Below are 18427 nucleotides of genomic sequence, written 5' to 3' on the forward strand. Positions count from 1 at the left end.
CTATCCAAGATGGCTGCCAAACCACGTGACCTATGACATCATCGTTTTCAAACGATATGCAACAGTGCTGTTAGATGATATTTGTAAAGTTTTGCATCGATAGGGTGAGCGGTTTCAGGATATAATTATTTAATATTTCCCTTCAATCCAATATGGCTGCTAAACCATGTGACCTATGATGTCATAAATTTAATATTTCAATACAAATGGGTCATAGATCATGTGCATGCAATTTCAGATTTTTAGGGGAAGGAATTCAATTAAAACATTTTTGGCTGGTATACCACTTCACTTATGATGTCATCATTATCATGCTTTTGTTCCCCATTGGGAGTACTTTGCAATGTGCCAAGTTTCAAATTTCTCCATTCAGCTGTTTCTGATAAAAAATGTTTTCATTATTTGCTTTTAATCCAAGATGGCTGCCATACCACGTGACCTACCTATGACGTCACAATGATCATAAAAACATTCTGCGTGTGTCACTTCTACCCTGAAAGTTTCGTCTCAATCGGACATATGGTTGTTGAGAAAAACGAGGTTTAGCCCGTACGTACGGACAGACGGACGGACGGACGGACGGACAACCCGAAAACATAATGCCTCGCGACTTTGTCGGCGGAGGCATTAAAAGTGCAAGGGTGCCAATATTTCTGGCTACGACTGTATGTACGAGTGTATGTATCATAATATTGTTGACCCAATTATCAGAATGGGCTGTCAGGATGGCCTACAGGTACGCACACTCACCTTATAGCTGTCTAGCCTGGATTTGAATGTCGTCCTGGCTCTAAACTGTCATCCCGGTGTTTCACAGAGGCATGGTGATTCATCAATGTGTGGGCCATCTCTCAGATGGACGTAAAGTAGACGTCCCATCTGCCAGAATTAGTTGGTGGACGTTAAAAATCGCAATGTGTCCTTCATGAAGGGTTGGCGAGTTAATGTCGGCACCATGGCCAAAATTTCTGCCCTGACCCAAGGGAGCGAAGTTCAAAAGGGTCAACCCCCAAAGTCAACCTACACCACTCAGCTGGGCATGCGGATTCATTGTACTCGTAGTTTTATTGGAACAAGTTCAGAATTTTTGATTGTCAGAGTGTATGAGAGATAGATTTTTTTTATTTATCTGCAGGAGGGCATTTTGACTTTAAACCATGGGAAGATGGAGCAAATGTTCTGCAGGACAACATCCTAACTCTGAAAATGTATATCTTCAAGTGCAATCAAAAGCCAAAAGATTATTCAAAGAATAATTCAATTATTCATTCATTTAAATGGTACTCACGTGATCTCAATTTTCCTCCTTCTGAAGTTCAACCCTGCAACATTTTTGGACAAAGAGGACACAGCATCCTTTGCCAGCCCAGCAGCAGTTTTGTGTGTCGAGTGAACAGCATCCACTTCTACCAACCCAGCAGCAGTTTTGTGTGTGGAGGGCACGACATCAACTTCTCCAAAATCAGCAACAGGTTTGTGCATGGAGGGCACAGCACCCTCTTTGTCCAACCCAGCAGCAGTTTTGTGTGATGAGAGCACAGCATCCACTTCAGCCAACCCAGCAGCAGTTTTGTGTGTGGAGGGCACAGCATCCACTTCAGCCAACCCAGCAGCAGTTTTGTGTGATGAGAGCACAGCATCCACTTCAGCCAACCCAGCAGCAGATTTGTGTGTGGAGGGCACGACATCCACTTCTCCAAAATCAGCAACAGTTTTGTGCAGAGAGGGCACAGGAGCTGCTTCTGCCAACCCAGCAGCAGATTTGTGTGTGGAGGGCACGACATCCACTTCTCCAAAATCAGCAACAGTTTCGTGCATGGAGGGCACAGCACCCTCTTTGTCCAACCCAGCAGCAGTTTTGTGTGATGAGAGCACAGCATCCACTTCAGCCAACCCAGCAGCAGATTTGTGTGTGGAGGGCACGACATCCACTTCTCCAAAATCAGCAACAGTTTCGTGCATGGAGGGCACAGCATCCTCTTTGTCCAACCCAGCAGCAGTTTTGTGTGATGAGAGCACAGCATCCTCTTCAGCCAACCCAGCAGCAGTTTTGTGTGATGAGAGCACAGCATCCACTTCAGCCAACCCAGCAGCAGATTTGTGTGTGGAGGGCACGACATCCACTTCTCCAAAATCAGCAACAGTTTCGTGCATGGAGGGCACAGCATCCTCTTTGTCCAACCCAGCAGCAGTTTTGTGTGATGAGAGCACAGCATCCACTTCAGCCAACCCAGCAGCAGATTTGTGTGTGGAGGGCACGACATCCACTTCTCCAAAATCAGCAACAGTTTCGTGCATGGAGGGCACAGCATCCTCTTTGTCCAACCCAGCAGCAGTTTTGTGTGATGAGAGCACAGCATCCTCTTCAGCCACCCCAGCAGCAGTTTTGTGCATAGGGGGCACGCCATCCACTTCTCCAAAATCGGCAACAGGTTTGTGCATGGAGGGCACAGAAGCTGCTCCTGCCAAGTTAGCAACAGGTTTGTGCATGGAGGGCACAGAAGCTGCTCCTGCCAAGTTAGGAACAGGTTTGTGCATTGAGGGCACAGAAGCTGCTCCTGCTGCCAAGTTAGCAACAGTTTTGTGCATCGAGGGCACAGAAGCTGCTCCTGCTTCCAAGTTAGCAACAGTTTTGTGCATCGAGGGCACAGAAGCTGCTCCTGCCAAGTTAGGAACAGGTTTGTGCATAGAGGGCACAGAAGCTGCTCCTGCTGCCAAGTTAGCAACAGTTTTGTGCATCGAGGGCACAGAAGCTGCTCCTGCCAAGTTAGGAACAGGTTTGTGCATAGAGGGCACAGAAGCTGCTCCTGCTGCCAAGTTAGCAACAGTTTTGTGCATCGAGGGCACAGAAGCTGCTCCTGCCAAGTTAGGAACAGGTTTGTGCATAGAGGGCACAGAAGCTGCTCCTGCTGCCAAGTTAGCAACAGTTTTGTGCATCGAGGGCACAGAAGCTGCTCCTGCCAAGTTAGGAACAGGTTTGTGCATAGAGGGCACAGAAGCTGCTCCTGCTGCCAAGTTAGCAACAGTTTTGTGCATCGAGGGCACAGAAGCTGCTCCTGCCAAGTTAGGAACAGGTTTGTGCATAGAGGGCACAGAAGCTGCTCCTGCTGCCAAGTTAGCAACAGTTTTGTGCATCGAGGGCACAGAAGCTGCTCCTGCCAAGTTAGGAACAGGTTTGTGCATAGAGGGCACAGAAGCTGCTCCTGCTGCCAAGTTAGCAACAGTTTTGTGCATCGAGGGCACAGAAGCTGCTCCTGCTGCCAAGTTAGCAACAGTTTTGTGCATCGAGGGCACAGAAGCTGCTCCTGCCAAGTTAGGAACAGGTTTGTGCATAGAGGGCACAGAAGCTGCTCCTGCTGCCAAGTTAGCAACAGTTTTGTGCATGGAGGGCACAGAAGCTGCTCCTGCTGCCAAGTTAGGAACAGGTTTGTGCATAGAGGGCACAGAAGCTGCTCCTGCTGCCAAGTTAGCAACAGTTTTGTGCATCGAGGGCACAGAAGCTGCTCCTGCCAAGTTAGGAACAGGTTTGTGCATAGAGGGCACAGAAGCTGCTCCTGCTGCCAAGTTAGCAACAGTTTTGTGCATGGAGGGCACAGCATCTTCTTCTGGCAGTAGAAGTAATTCCTGGCCTTCGTCATCAGTAGTGCCCAGGTTGCTGTGGTCGAGTGCGTTTGCCGCGACTCTGGACACAGCACTGTATACCGAAGCTCCAGGTGTTCTTGCACCATTGCCCTCTTTCAAAATATCGTTTGTAGTTCCACCATTGCAATAACCTTCACCACTTCTTGAAATCATGTGGTTCTCGACGTCACTGGGCTGGGTGTACACTACAAAATGGACAAATTAGAGATTAATTAGGTATCATTTATGGGAAATGAAAATGACCCCATTTCTTACCACAACAATGTCAACCACATGTATTTGTCTATTTGTGCTTTTAAGGAGATAAATATTGTACGTTTTTCTTGTGAGCAACAAAAGCATGACGTGGTTGCAAACACTGCTTAAAAGTGCATCACAGTTGCCATTGCTCCAAAGGGGTACTTGGAACGATTGTGCAGAAAATAAGGTGTGCATGTCCTTGTGTGTGTTAAAATTTCTACTTTTGCGTACCACATTTAGCATTATAGCAAGTATATAAGGGGTAACTAGTAAGGACCTGTGGAACATCCTACAATCTAAAATGTGACTTCCAGTCCTCAACTCTTCCCCATCACAATCCACAAGTCATCAAGCTCCACCCTCTCCCAAAACCCCAAGTCATCAAGCTCCACCCTCTCCCAAAACCCCAAGTCATCAAGCTCCACCCTCTCCCAAAACCCCAAGTCATAAAGCTCCACCCTCTCCCAAAACCCCAAGTCATCAAGTTCCACTCTCTCCCAAAACCCCGTCATCAAGCTCCACCCTCTCACAAAACCCCAAGTCATCAAGCTCCACCCTCTCCCAAAAGCACAAGTCATCAAGCTCTGCCCTCTCCCAAAACCCCAAGTCATCAAGCTCCACCCTCTCCCAGAACCACAAGTCATCAAGCTCCACCCTCTTCCAAAACCCCAAGTCATCAAGCTCCACCCTCTCCCAAAACCTCGTCATCAAGCCCCACCGTCTTCCAAAACCCCAAGTCATCAAGCTCCACCCTCTCCCAAATCCCCAAGTCATCAAGTTCCACTCTCTCCCAAAACCCCAAGTCATCAAGCTCCGCCCTCTCCCAAAACCCCAAGTCATCAAGCTCCACCCTCTCCCAAAACCACAAGTCATCAAGCTCCGCCCTCTCCCAAAACCCCAAGTCATCAAGCTCCACCCTCTCCCAAAACCACAAGTCATCAAGCTCTGCCCTCTCCCAAAACCCCAAGTCATCAAGCCCCACCCTCTTCCAAAACCCCAAGTCATCAAGCTCCGCCCTCTCCCAAAACCCCAAGTCATCAAGCTCCACCCTCTCCCAAAACCACAAGTCATCAAGCTCCGCCCTCTCCCAAAACCCCAAGTCATCAAGCTCCACCCTCTCCCAAAACCACAAGTCATCAAGCTCCACCATCTCCCAAAACCCCGTCACCAAGCCCCACCCTCTTCCAAAACCCCGTCATCAAGCTCCACCCTCTCCAAAAACCACAAGTCATCAAGCTCCACCCTCTCCCAAAACCCACCTCCCAAGTCCTCACCTTTCCTCACCCAACCCTGAAGCATCAATCCTCTCCGCACTCCAAGCCTTCAAACCCCCTTCTCCCCCCCCCCCCCCCAAAGCCTCAATTTCTCCCTCCCAACCCATTTTTCCTCCCCCACCCCATTTTTGCTCCATCCCCACCCCAACCTAGCTCATAAAAGTAAACAGACATTCCCACATCAAAAATAGTGGCATATTTAACGCTTTCCCCCTCCCCATGCCATCACCGACTTCACAGAAACTATGATCTCCTACACATGTCGCGGCCCTTTATGGTCGCCTGCCCAACTCGCAATCCTGCGGATATGTGGAAACTGGATTGCAACTGTCAAGTGACCATGAGAACTGAAAGCAATTCTCTTCTTCCTGATGCATTTTCACGACATTGAAAGTAAACAAGAAGAAAAGGACATAAAATGTCATAGCCCCTGTGGTTTTAGTCATTTTGTTGGACGGAGTTAAAGGCCGTCAGTCGGCCATCTTTGTTCGGATTATAAAACAACATTTTCTGCTCTCGTGTGTCGTCTTTGTGCCAAATATGAACAAAATTGGTCAAGACATCTCCGCGATTATGGTTACAGATGCATGGACGGACAAACCCAACCCATGAGCCCCCGTTTCGGACCGAGTCCAACGGGGGCTAATAATGGTGGATGTTTTCTTTCACAATGTTGAGATTCCCGGAATAACTGGAAGTCCTCAAATAATGACATGGGTTTATGGTCCGTGGTAAAGGTGGAGGTAAAGCCATGCTTGAAAGAATGCTCGTTATTTGGGCAGTGGATAAACAACTGTCCGCTGTCGTGGTTGCTGAGGCCTATTTTAACGAGGCCCGTGATGCCTATTTGTTCAAAATCCTTTAAATTGTCGCTTCTGTTGTTTTACAATGAAGGGAAAACTTAGCGAGTGGGCATGGCCATTATGAACACGACAGATTAGATCCGAAGATGTCTTTGGCTTTGCATAGCAGTAAGCACCAACATGGCGGCCGTATGATTTTTCAGGTTGAAATCGTGGGTGGAGTCAAGCGAACTGTCCATCCTCTGAGTGGACTGATGCACGCATGGCACCTTTTTATAGTATAGACTATAGAAGAACAGGTTAGGATAAGTGTGGGCCCATTGAGGATAGCACAGGGAATTGGTTCGTGATGAAAGTGAGATGGTAGGCTTATTAAACAGGTATTTTGCTTCAACATTTGCACAACAACAATCAGGAGAATTGCCAATAGCTGAGATTATCTATGAAGGTGAGGAAGGGCTTTTTACAGAAGATTCAGGTTGGAGTGGAAGAAGAAGAGGAAGTATTTACTGGAGGGTGTATTTACTCCAGGGTGTATTTACTGGAGTCCCAGTGAGATTGTCCATAAACTTAATGTGGTGGAGATAGAGTACGGGAATGAGGGGTCCATTGACTTCCTCCTGCATATCCTTTTATAACATCAATGAGGGGTTTATAAGCAAACCATTCATATATCAGAAAATGAAGAAGGCAATAAAGGAGGAAGGAATCTTTGGAGAGCAAACCGGCAGACTTCAGGAAATGGTTATAAAATGTGCCCAAAGCAAGCAGACCTAATATGCAGTATACACACATGGACAAATTCTATAGTGCTCCAATGGTTAGAGTTAGACATTCATCACGACAGAGAACCTCCACTAATGCTGTGTCTGTCACATCGCCACTTAGACATATGTAGACAGCATTCGGTGTGTGAAAAATACGAGCCTTTCACGAACACGTCTGCTTTTCGAATAGCAAAAGCTGTCATCTGTCGCAGGTCTACAAGAGCTTTGCGTTGCTGTTGTTGTTGTTGGTAGATTTTTGAAATGTGCACCCTTTGGTCGGACTGCTGCCAGACCACACCCACATCTGTCGCTTGACTCCACCCACCACAGCACAGAGAATACATTATATGGCCGCCATCTTGGTTTTCTGGTGGGCCAAACGCTTTAGGCCTCTGTTGATTACACACTGCCCCGGGTTTATTGTGCCAGATTTCCATTGGCTTTGTTTGGGTCGAGTGTTGTTCACAATGTAGGACCCCAAAAATATCATGTGTCGAATAATAGTAAGGTTTAATCAAGCCCGTCAGAATGCACGGTACATCAGAACTACTACGTTGCACAAACTACTAAAAAAATAGCGTTACATAATTTTTGAATGGCTCCATATTGAGGTTAAGTAATCTGTGACTATTTGATGAATCAGCTCGTTTTGATATAACCATGGGTATTGTTACATATCTATGTGAATTAATATTCAGATCTTTGCTTATCCGTGTGTAGTATATTAAGGGTTGTTGTGATTGGAGGGTCAGGAGCCCTTCTGAACCAGTGGCCGGAAACGGAAGTGACCGGAAACGGAAGAGGAAACGACAGGAGGAAAAAAGGACGAGTATTCTTCTTGTTCTTCCTCGCCCCGCTCGGACGAAAGGTGGCCTCGACCTTGCGCTGCGTGACAAAGCGGCGTTCCGAAGCCCGTCTGGCGAGAGGAGTGCGGGGCCTGGTACGATACCGACCCGGTGGAGACGTCAAGTTGACGTGGGGCCGTGCATCGACCCCGCGTCTGGTACCGTTCGCGGCCCCGTCTAGAAAGACGCGTACGAGTCGCAGGTTGGGGCCTAGCACGCCTGGCAAGTGGCGTGGGGCTTTTGGCTTGCTTTACCGCACCCGCTTCGCGTAGCCACGAGAGGCTGCAGCCGCGGGGCCTGGTACGATACCTGCCCGGTGGAGACGTCCACCCGGAGTTCGTTCAACCGCCCGAGTGCGGCGACGCCGACTATCATCTTGGTCAGGAGGGGCCCAGAGACATTGTGCGGGACCGAGACCATAAGGGTGTCGTGAGTACTCACCGGGACACACGTATATAAGATGGCCATCTTATTCATAGGGAATGGATTGTCATTGAAATATTGTTGATGGTGGTGTATTGTTGATTGCTCGGGGAAAATCTCCGTGGTTGTGTCATTGGAAATTGTATGGTATCAGTACCATTGGGAAATATATTCTTGAACATCAGTGTCTCGTGGGTGGAATTCATAGGGATTGCGTTGCGAAAGCGCATCTATATAATACTACTTTCTGGCGAAGGTCCTCTCACGGTCCGGGGGTCACCGAGACCAGGTAGTCACCGAGGGGACCACGTAACAGAATTGGGGGCTCGTCCAAATTACGATTCGCAATTGGGTCTACGTCCGGGATTTAAAATTGTATAAAATAATAAAATAAGAATATTTTATTAATTAAAATTAATTAATTAATTATTAATTGGAAAATTTTTTGAGAAATTGGGGTAAAGTCTTGGGTGAAGGTTAACAGGTGTTAACGATAGGCACCATGGCGTTTGTGGCACAGAACTTTGGGGTAACCCCGAGTGAGGCACAGTTCCGAGCGTTGCTAAAGTCGGACCTCTTGAAATTGGCCAAACATTTTAACTTGGAGGTCCGAACTAATTTGAGGAAGGCAGAGTTGCAGGCCACGGTGATACAATCTATGGTGGGATTAGGAACATGGGACGAGTTAGCCTGGGAGTGGCTACCCGAAGAACCAGAAGACGTGGAGCTCCGGAAACTGGAGTTGCAGTTACGGAGCCAGGAACGGATCAAAGAAGAAGAAAGGAAAGCAGAAGAGAGGAGGGAAGAGAAACAAGCAGAGGAAAGGAGAGTGGAACGAGAACTCCAGGAAAGGTTAAAAGAAGAAGAAAGGAAAGCAGAAAAGGAAAGAGCAGAAGAAGAAAGGAAAGCAGAAGAGAGGAGAGAAGAGAAACAAGCAGAGGAAAGGAGAGTGGAACGAGAACTCCAGGAAAGGTTAGCAGAAGAAGAAAGGAAAGCAGAAGAGAGGAGAGAAGAGAAACAAGCAGAGGAAAGGAGAGTGGAACGAGAACTCCAGGAAAGGTTAGAAGGGAGAAAAGCAGAGGAGAGAAAAGCGGAAAGGGAATTAAAGGAACGTGACATGGAGCTTCAGCAAGAAATCAAATTCAAGGAGCTGGAGTTAATGAGAGAACGGGGAGAGGCACCACCCTTGCTGACGGGGTCGACACCTAACCAGAGAACCTGGGATGTGGGCAGACATGTGAGGCTGGTTCCACCGTTCAGTGAAAAGGAAGTCGCGAAATTTTTTCCACACTTTGAGAAAGTGGCTCGACAATTAAATTGGCCGGAGGAGGCCTGGACCATACTCGTGCAAAGTGTGCTGGTGGGGAAAGCTCAGGAAATTTATTCGGCGCTACCAATGGACCAATGTGCAGATTATGAGGTACTGAAGAAGCACATCCTCAAAGCCTATGAGTTGGTTCCGGAAGCTTACAGGCAAAAATTCAGGAATGCCAGGAAGAGGGAGAGTGAGACCCATGTGGAGTTTGCCAGAGTGAAAGAAAACATGTTTGATCGGTGGTGTGAGTCAAAAGGAGTCGGGAAAGACTTCGAGACATTGCGGGACTTGATCCTGGTGGAGGAATTCCAGCAGTGTGTCCACGAGGACATCAAAGTGTACCTGCAGGAAAAGAAGGTACCAAAGTTGTGGGACGCAGCCACCATGGCAGATGATTATGCCTTAACCCACCGAATAGGGGTCCACGAACCTAACTCCTCGCCTAGATCTCCGCAGGGGAGGTGGGGAACAGCAGGTGCGGAGAACGACCATACATGGCGGCGGCCTCGAGAGGATTATGGGGACAACTATGATACCCCACCGGTTCGAAATCAGAGGGATGCGGGCCCAAGACAAACTTATAGTTCGGGGGGCCCGAGGCAGACCCCGAGTTTTTCCTCCGGGCCTACTTGCGCGTTTTGCAAGAAACCTGGACACTTGATGTCCAGTTGTTACCTCATGAAAAGGGACAACCCAGAGCGGAGTCCGACTATTACAACTCCGAATGCGATGGCTAGCGTAAGAAATCGCCAACAAAAGGGTTACCAACCATTTATTTCAGAGGGGTTTGTGTCACTGGATGGAGCCTCGACTAACCGGAGACCGGTTAGGATATTGAGGGACACAGGGGCCCACCAATCTTTAATGCTTGAAGGCATTTTGCCATGGTCCGAGGAGACGGCAACGGGGGATAGTGTTCGTGTACAGGGGATCGGGGGCGGTGTTAGTGCTCCCCTTCAGGTCATCCAGTTGGAGTCCGATTTGGTGTCAGGACCGGTCACCGTCGGTTTACAAGCCACGCTTCCTGTAGAGGGTGTATCTGTGGTTATCGGGAACGATTTGGCCGGGGGTCAAGTTTATGGTAACCTGAGGGTTGGTAAAGAGCCCAGCAGGGAAAATAACACCACACCAGCTCGGGAGGGCGACCAAAGTGCCAAGTTATTTGTAGGGGGACTGAACTTCAAAACAGAGGAAGAAGTTCTGACCTCTGTCTTCAACAGATATGGGCCGCTGGTGGAAGTGCGGTTGGTAAGAGACTGGGAAACGCAACAGTCAAGAGGGTTCGGCTTTGTCACGTTTGCCAGCACAAAAGACGCCAGAGAGGCAGAGAAGAATTGGAATGGCAAGGATTTGGAGGGTCGGACCATAACAGTAGGGAAGGCATTTCGTAGGCGTCGAGAGGTCTACAGGAGAGGACAACTGGGCGGTAGTTTTGGTAGTGGCCGAGAAGGAGACTGCTATTCATGGGACTACAGGGACCAGTGGTCCCACCCTAATTATTAGGGAAGTTCTGAGAAGTTGAAGCACTGAAGGCGGCGGAGCCGCCGAGCCAAGATTCCTACACGAATTAACCGTGAACGCCGTTCCTAAAGGCGTCCATGTAGTGAACTTTCATGCACGGACTAACCGTGAACTCCACGTTTCTCAAGGCGCCCATGTAGAGAACTTTCCTGCACGGACTAACCGTGAACTCCGCGTTCCTAAAGGCATCCATGTAGTGAATACTCGGCTTGGCCTCCCGGGAAAAGTGCTATCGAGTTGCTTAACTTTGGGATCTTTGATCAACCCCTTAACCTTCATTCCCAAGAAACTGACGGGCAAAGTCAGAGGGTCATGAGATGGAGTTTGATTTGGCAGGGACAATGTCGTTGTTGGTACTTAGTTCAGAGGGAGTAATCTGGAGGGGTTGTGGTGAAATTTTGGTTGCTTTAGTTTTAAGTGATAACTGTGCCCGGGGGGGAACGGATAATGTGGGGGGTGTTGAGTTATCTGGTTTGTTTCTCCAAATTGGCCGGCAAAGAAAGTTTTCGCTGGGGTCAAACTTTCTTTCTTGAAGGGGGGGGAGTGTTACATATCTATGTGAATTAATATTCAGATCTTTGCTTATCCGTGTGTAGTATATTAAGGGTTGTTGTGATTGGAGGGTCAGGAGCCCTTCTGAACCAGTGGCCGGAAACGGAAGTGACCGGAAACGGAAGAGGAAACGACAGGAGGAAAAAAGGACGAGTATTCTTCTTGTTCTTCCTCGCCCCGCTCGGACGAAAGGTGGCCTCGACCTTGCGCTGCGTGACAAAGCGGCGTTCCGAAGCCCGTCTGGCGAGAGGAGTGCGGGGCCTGGTACGATACCGACCCGGTGGAGACGTCAAGTTGACGTGGGGCCGTGCATCGACCCCGCGTCTGGTACCGTTCGCGGCCCCGTCTAGAAAGACGCGTACGAGTCGCAGGTTGGGGCCTAGCACGCCTGGCAAGTGGCGTGGGGCTTTTGGCTTGCTTTACCGCACCCGCTTCGCGTAGCCACGAGAGGCTGCAGCCGCGGGGCCTGGTACGATACCTGCCCGGTGGAGACGTCCACCCGGAGTTCGTTCAACCGCCCGAGTGCGGCGACGCCGACTATCATCTTGGTCAGGAGGGGCCCAGAGACATTGTGCGGGACCGAGACCATAAGGGTGTCGTGAGTACTCACCGGGACACACGTATATAAGATGGCCATCTTATTCATAGGGAATGGATTGTCATTGAAATATTGTTGATGGTGGTGTATTGTTGATTGCTCGGGGAAAATCTCCGTGGTTGTGTCATTGGAAATTGTATGGTATCAGTACCATTGGGAAATATATTCTTGAACATCAGTGTCTCGTGGGTGGAATTCATAGGGATTGCGTTGCGAAAGCGCATCTATATAATACTACTTTCTGGCGAAGGTCCTCTCACGGTCCGGGGGTCACCGAGACCAGGTAGTCACCGAGGGGACCACGTAACAGTATGTTGACATGGATAAGCGGTGTCGTGTCAATCTTCAATGATGTGTAAGCGGTGTCGTGTAAATCTTTTAAGAGTGCATTAAATGTGTTTACCAATCGCACTGTTCATCTTTTAAGAGTGCATTAAATGTGTGTTTCTCAATTACGCTATTCATCTTTTATTAGCGCATTAAATGTGTTTCCCAATCGCACTGTTCATCTTTTAATAGAGCATTAAATGTGTGTTTCCCAATCGCACTGTTCATCTTTTAATAGAGCATTAAATGTGTGTTTCCCAATCGTACTGTTCATCTTTTAATAACGCATTAAATGTGTGTTTCCCAATCATACTGTTCATCTTTTAATAGAGCATCAAATGTGTGTTTCCCAATCGTACTGTTCATCTTTTAAGAGTGCATTAAATGTTTGTTTCCCAATTGTGCTGTTCATCTTTTAATAGCGCATTAAATGTGTGTTTCCCAATCGTCGTGCTGTTCATCTTTTAATATAGCATTAAATGTGTGTTTCCCAATCATGCTGTTCATCTTTTAATAGCGCATTAAATGTGTGTTCCCAATCATGCTGTTCATCTTTTAATAGAGCATTAAATGTGTGTTTCCCAATTGTATTGTTCAGCTTTTAATAGAGCATGAAATGTGTGTTTCCCAATTGTGCTGTTGTTTTTTAATAGAGCATTAAATGTTTGTTTCCCAATCGTGCTGTTCATCTTTTAAGAATGCATTAAATGTGTGTTTCCCAATCATACTGTTCATCTTTTAATAGAGCATTAAATATGTGTTTCCCAATTGTGCTGTTCATCTTTTAATAGAGCATTAAATGTTTGTTTCCCAATCGTGCTGTTCATCTTTTACTAGAGCATTAAATGTTTGTTTCCGAATCGTGCTGTTCATCTTTTAAGAATGCATTAAATGTTTGTTTCCCAATCGCACTGTACATCTGTTAAGAGTGCATTAAGTGTGTGTTTCCCAATCGGGCCGTACCGAATTGTGTCGCCAGTTGTGACCACAGTGCGGTTCTTCCAGTTGTGATTGGGCTTCTTCTTGCTGGAGTTATATTAAAATCCCTTTGCAATTGTTGCGACCTCGTCCTCACAAGCTGTGATCCTTGCTTCGAGAAGCCAACTTCATTTTCCATGCTCTTTATGAAATCCTTGACAGAGGAAAACCCGAGTTTCTTAATATCAAGCTGCTCTTTGTACATTGCCCAGAAACTGGTGTTCAGCAAATGTAAAGGGATTCCATTGGGATGGCGTTGAATCATGGCAAAAAGTTTTCTCTTTTTCTGTTCGATCATCCCCGCTGTAATGAGAAGAACATAAACCGTTAATGAAATAAATAAAGGTAATATAAATATATACACCTCATTTTCCATCATATACCTGTGATTGCACACACGCTGTTAATTCAAAGTGAGCACAGATGCTGCATTATGTCGGGATCCAAGGTTCAAATTACACATTCAAGGTTCAAATCTAAATTCAACTTTACCCACCCAGGCACGCTGGAAGCATTTCAGGATTGTCGGACAAAATAATAATAAAAAACCCATGTCAATTTTCCCTTTTAATCACTTTTTGTTTTAATCACTTTTTTTTTTCTCTGCCTTGTGGTACATATGAACCCACTGCATATTGTCTGCGTCAGTGCTGTATTTACGTGAGGGAGTGTGCACGTGTATATTTGGAAAGACGAGTGTTTCCTGAGCAGAATAAGGTAAGTGCAGTGTTTGTAGGCTCTTGGATTTTTATTAGTCCCCTACCGGTGTACACCGGAGGGGACGAGAGGTTTGCACTCCGTCCGTCAGTCCGTCAGTCCGTCAGTCCGTCACGCAAAGAACAGTTTTCCGGACTTTTTTTCGAAACGCTTAACGCTAAAGATTTCAAACTTGGCACATCGTTTCCTCATCATAAGTTACAGGTCAAGTTCGAACTTCACGACGTTTCGATCATTTTTGACAAAGTTATGGCACTTTGAACTTTGGGAATTCTGATAATTCTGATGATCCTTAACTCAGTGCCATTTTAAGTTTTAATTTCCTTCAAAAAAAGATTTTCTCTGCAATAATTGGACCGATTGAGATCAAATTTTCACCGTAGGGGGGACTCGGTCTGTAGAATATTTTAATGGTAATTATGACGTCACAGGTCACGTGGTTCGGCCGCCATATTGTTTTTCGTGAAAACACAAAAACCCCTTTTTCTCTGTAACGGCTGAACAGATCGAGGCCAAGCTTTGCAGGCAGGATGGCATACCCATGACGAACAAAAAAGTCAGCGAGCATGACGTCATGCGTCACATGGTTTCAGAGTTATGACGTTTTTAAGTATGAACCTTTAAAACCGAGCCCCTCCCTCATTTTTGATCCAATCGAGGGGAAGCTTCACAGATCTGTTGAGCATGTCAGTCTACTAAAATGTCCTTTTGGAATTTGCGATAGGGCACGTGGTTTGGCAGATATCGTTAATTAAACGAAAATATATTTTAAAAATGGATATCTCTTGTTTATTCTAGAGTTCTCCTCAAGCCGCACCGCGCGCCCTCAGCCTCGTCTCGCGAACGTCAACAGCGCGACGCAGCGCGCGCTTTCGGGAGGGGCGGAGCCAAGCCGAGCAACATATATATATATATATATACACATCGATCATTGATCGTGAACCGGAAAATATAATAAATTACTGATATTTAGCGACTCAAAAGGTTCTTTATCAAAAACTTATTTTCTCGTGCTTCTGCTGACCTGTCTGCAAGGTGTATAAATCGAAGTCCCGAGTGCGAATCACAGGTGAGCCCGTCCTGAGGTAATTAGCGATTGGGAACGACTCCCAAGGGATAAATAACCCTTGGTAATTTCCCCAACAGTTTTCCGGACGACAGACTGCCGGTAGGGGATATGTATTGCAGCGCAATACTCAGAATGCTTGTTTTATTAATGTTTTAAAATGTCCCGTGCTTTGAGTCTTCACAAAACTTAACCCTTTCGGCTGTCCCATGATTTACTCTGATGATATAATTTTTGACTGTCACTGTCACTGATATAGTTTAAGATTCGACAAAAAGAAATCCTGAGAAAATCGGACAAAATTAAACACTTCTTTGATCAAAAATCCATTTTAAATAACTAAATAGATGTGTGGCTTTAGGACCTGACCACTCGGGGGATTGCTTATTTCCAATGTCTATTTGATGTGTGTTTGTATTTTTAAAGGTCTCTCGAGGTGTTATGAATGAAATTGGCAGAACTCTGTGGGAAAATGAATGGGTCCCTGCTGCTGTTTTGTGAGATGCATGCATACTATGTAGGACCCCTTTGAAAGCTCTTCCCGACCGCGGGGAGAGGGGTTTGGACCTGTCCCCTTGTGTTTTCGCTGTCTGTCTTTTCCCCGGATTTTTTTATTTTTATTTAATGTGGAACAACTCGAGGGGCCTCTAGCAATGTGATGCATGTATGGACCTGGCAATGAATGGACCTAGATCTAGCAATGCACTTGTTTGAAAGCTCTTTCTGGCCATGGTGAAAGAAGGGAGATGAGGGGGTGGAGAGAGGAGGTGGAGGGAGTTCCATCATAACTACGTTGATTGAAAGTTTTTGAAATACTATATAGGACCCCTTTGAAAACTCTCTGACAGCAGAAGAACGGGGAAGAGGGGAAGGGATTCGGGGGATGGCGGGGAGAGGACGAGTGGGTCGCTGCATTTCCATTGGTCCCTGCTAGTCCTTGTATACTCTGCATCATAACCGGTCATTGTGCAAAGATGGGCTCTAATCGAATATTCTCTTAAATAAGGCAATGTGGGGAATGTCTTAAATAAGGATAACTCCTAAAAAATATAATTAAACTGAGCAAGAGAAGTAGTCATTATCCCCATGCTTTTTGGAAAAAAAAAAAAACCCGGGGGGGGGGGGGGATATTGTAATCAGGGTAATCGGCTCTGTCTGCCCATCATCCCATCTCCACCTTAACGGTTGGGCACAAATTCACCAAGCTTAGTAGTCATGATTACCACATGGAAAGTATGTGCAAGGTCGGTGCCATTTTTGGCCCCGCACCCCTGGGCCTGGTTCAAAGGGTCAGATGCGGAAAATTGCAATTACGGGCACATTTTTTGACATTCTTAAAATTTGTTCAAATGCATTCAACATTGGGAAACGCATCAAAAATGTAATGATTTTTTGGGGGATTTGAACCCCCACTTAATGCCACAAGCAGTGGGGACTTAGAGCCACAAGGGTAAAAACGAGAGAGGGGGGGGGGGGGGGTCCTATATAGACCGGGTTGGGATTTTTTTAAACTCAAAACTTCATATTGGAATCCTGATGGAACTTTTTACCATCTTTCAAATTTGCTTTAGGTGAGAAGTATACCATCGACATCGACCTCGTTCTAGTTACCATTGTATCGTCGGATACCAGACCAATGAAGCGAGAATGGGATTTTGGATGTCACCACCGATCATCAGGATGACGCATTCAATTTGAAGAGATACAAAATTTGGGTTGAGGCCTTCAGAAGGAGTGGCAACCAATACAATCATAGAGAGTTTGACGACGCTTTTCTCTCTTGAGAAAGTATGTCTGAAATAATGTGTACGCAATAATTATTATCGAGTACAATTTGTTTCCGAGAACAGCTGGTGAAGGTAATGGTGGTTGAAACACAAAATTGCTTCTAAACAGAGCTTATATATCCAGATATCAAGGCCCAGAGACCCAGAGAAATACTAAATAATAAAAGTGCATGTCGGTAATAACCATCAAGAACAAAAAAACAAAAATAAAAACAAGAATGATTTACCTTTGTCAAAAACATATCCTCCACGGATAAAAAAAGCATCACTCATTCTTTCAATGAAATCTTCAACCGAATCAAATCCGAATTTCCTGACTGAAAGATTTACTCGATACATTTGGCCGTAAGAAGCATGGATGGAGCTCAAAGGCATCGAGCCACCGTTAGACTGGATCAAGTCCAGAACTTTCTCCTTTTGCTTCCGCACTGCTTTTTCTGGAATGGCAGGAAGGTTCCGTCATGCACATAACAAAAACGTTTCAACCTGACAACTAAAAGTAATAATACATTTCCTGAACAATTTAAACTCTTCTTGAGGTTTCTGAATATAACCAAAAATTCTGTGCAATTTCACATCTACCCTAAACATGACCATGATGACAACCACACTTTGTTCGCTGATAACATGGACCAACTTCTATCCACTCATCCCAACTCTCTCTTCCTCATATGTGGTGATTTCAACTGTCATCATGCCAGCTGGCTGGGTGTGGGTTCCTCTCTCACCAGCCATTGCACCTCAGCAAAGGGCTTCTGTGACTCATTGGGACTGACACAATCTGTCAATTTCCTGACCCGGATCTCAGCCAATGGAGTATCTTCTCTTCTGGACTTGGTTATGACAAACTTCCCTGCAAATGTCTGCTGCTCTTCTTCTGCTCCAATCGATTCATCTGATCATTTCCTTGTTAAAGTGGACATCTCTCTGACCATTCTCAGAGAGAGCCTCATCAGCGCCGACAAGTCTCAAATTTCACTCAGGCCGACTGGCACGGTCTTCAATCAGCCATCAATCATCTGGACTGGTCTCCCATCTCCACTGCCTTTGACAGCAACTCATCCTGGGAATTCTTCCAAAGTAAACTGCTCTCTCTCATGCACAGACTTATCCCATCTCATCTTCAGTTGTCTTACCCTTCCTCCCGTCCATGGTACACTGAAGCTTGTGGTGAGGCAGTTGCCCTGAAACAACTTGCCTTTGCCTCTTGGAAGGCTAATACAACTGAAGGCAATCTCAGTTCCTTTCACAAAGCTCGGAACAAGTGTGTGTCTACCCTCAGGAGAGCCAGGAAATAATATCTCTACTCTCAAGACTGAACTCTCAAACCCTCCAAATCTGGTATCTCCCTCCGGTATCTCTTACGGTATCATCCGGTATCTCATGGTATCATCCTCCGGTATCATCTGGTATCTCCCTCCGGTATCTCTCACGGGAGTCTGGTATCTACTTCCTCCAAATCCTGGTGGCGTCTGGTCAAATCTGTTTTTTGGTGTTTGTTCCCCCTCCATCCCCTCCCTCACCTCAAAAGGCTACACAGCTGACTCCGCACGTGAAAAAGATGAATGCCTC

At 46.4% G+C, this 18427-nt stretch overlaps 1 protein-coding gene across 1 annotated transcript in view; it reads right to left on the bottom strand.

The window, feature by feature from the left end:
• LOC137418725 (uncharacterized) overlaps positions 1 to 18427 on the bottom strand; it is a 37242-nt gene that overhangs the window by 3761 nt on the left and 15054 nt on the right. The window contains exons 4-6 of the mRNA XM_068104837.2: positions 17083 to 17292; positions 13271 to 13588; positions 1289 to 3827 (exon numbers count right to left, since the gene is read on the bottom strand). Coding sequence (XP_067960938.2) covers positions 1289 to 3827; positions 13271 to 13588; positions 17083 to 17292 — 3067 coding nt within the window. The remainder of the gene's footprint in view (positions 1 to 1288; positions 3828 to 13270; positions 13589 to 17082; positions 17293 to 18427) is intronic.

Source organism: Myxine glutinosa, chromosome 14, assembly GCF_964187855.1.
Source record: "Myxine glutinosa chromosome 14, kmMyxGlut1.1, whole genome shotgun sequence".
NCBI classification, from domain to species: domain Eukaryota; kingdom Metazoa; phylum Chordata; class Myxini; order Myxiniformes; family Myxinidae; genus Myxine; species Myxine glutinosa.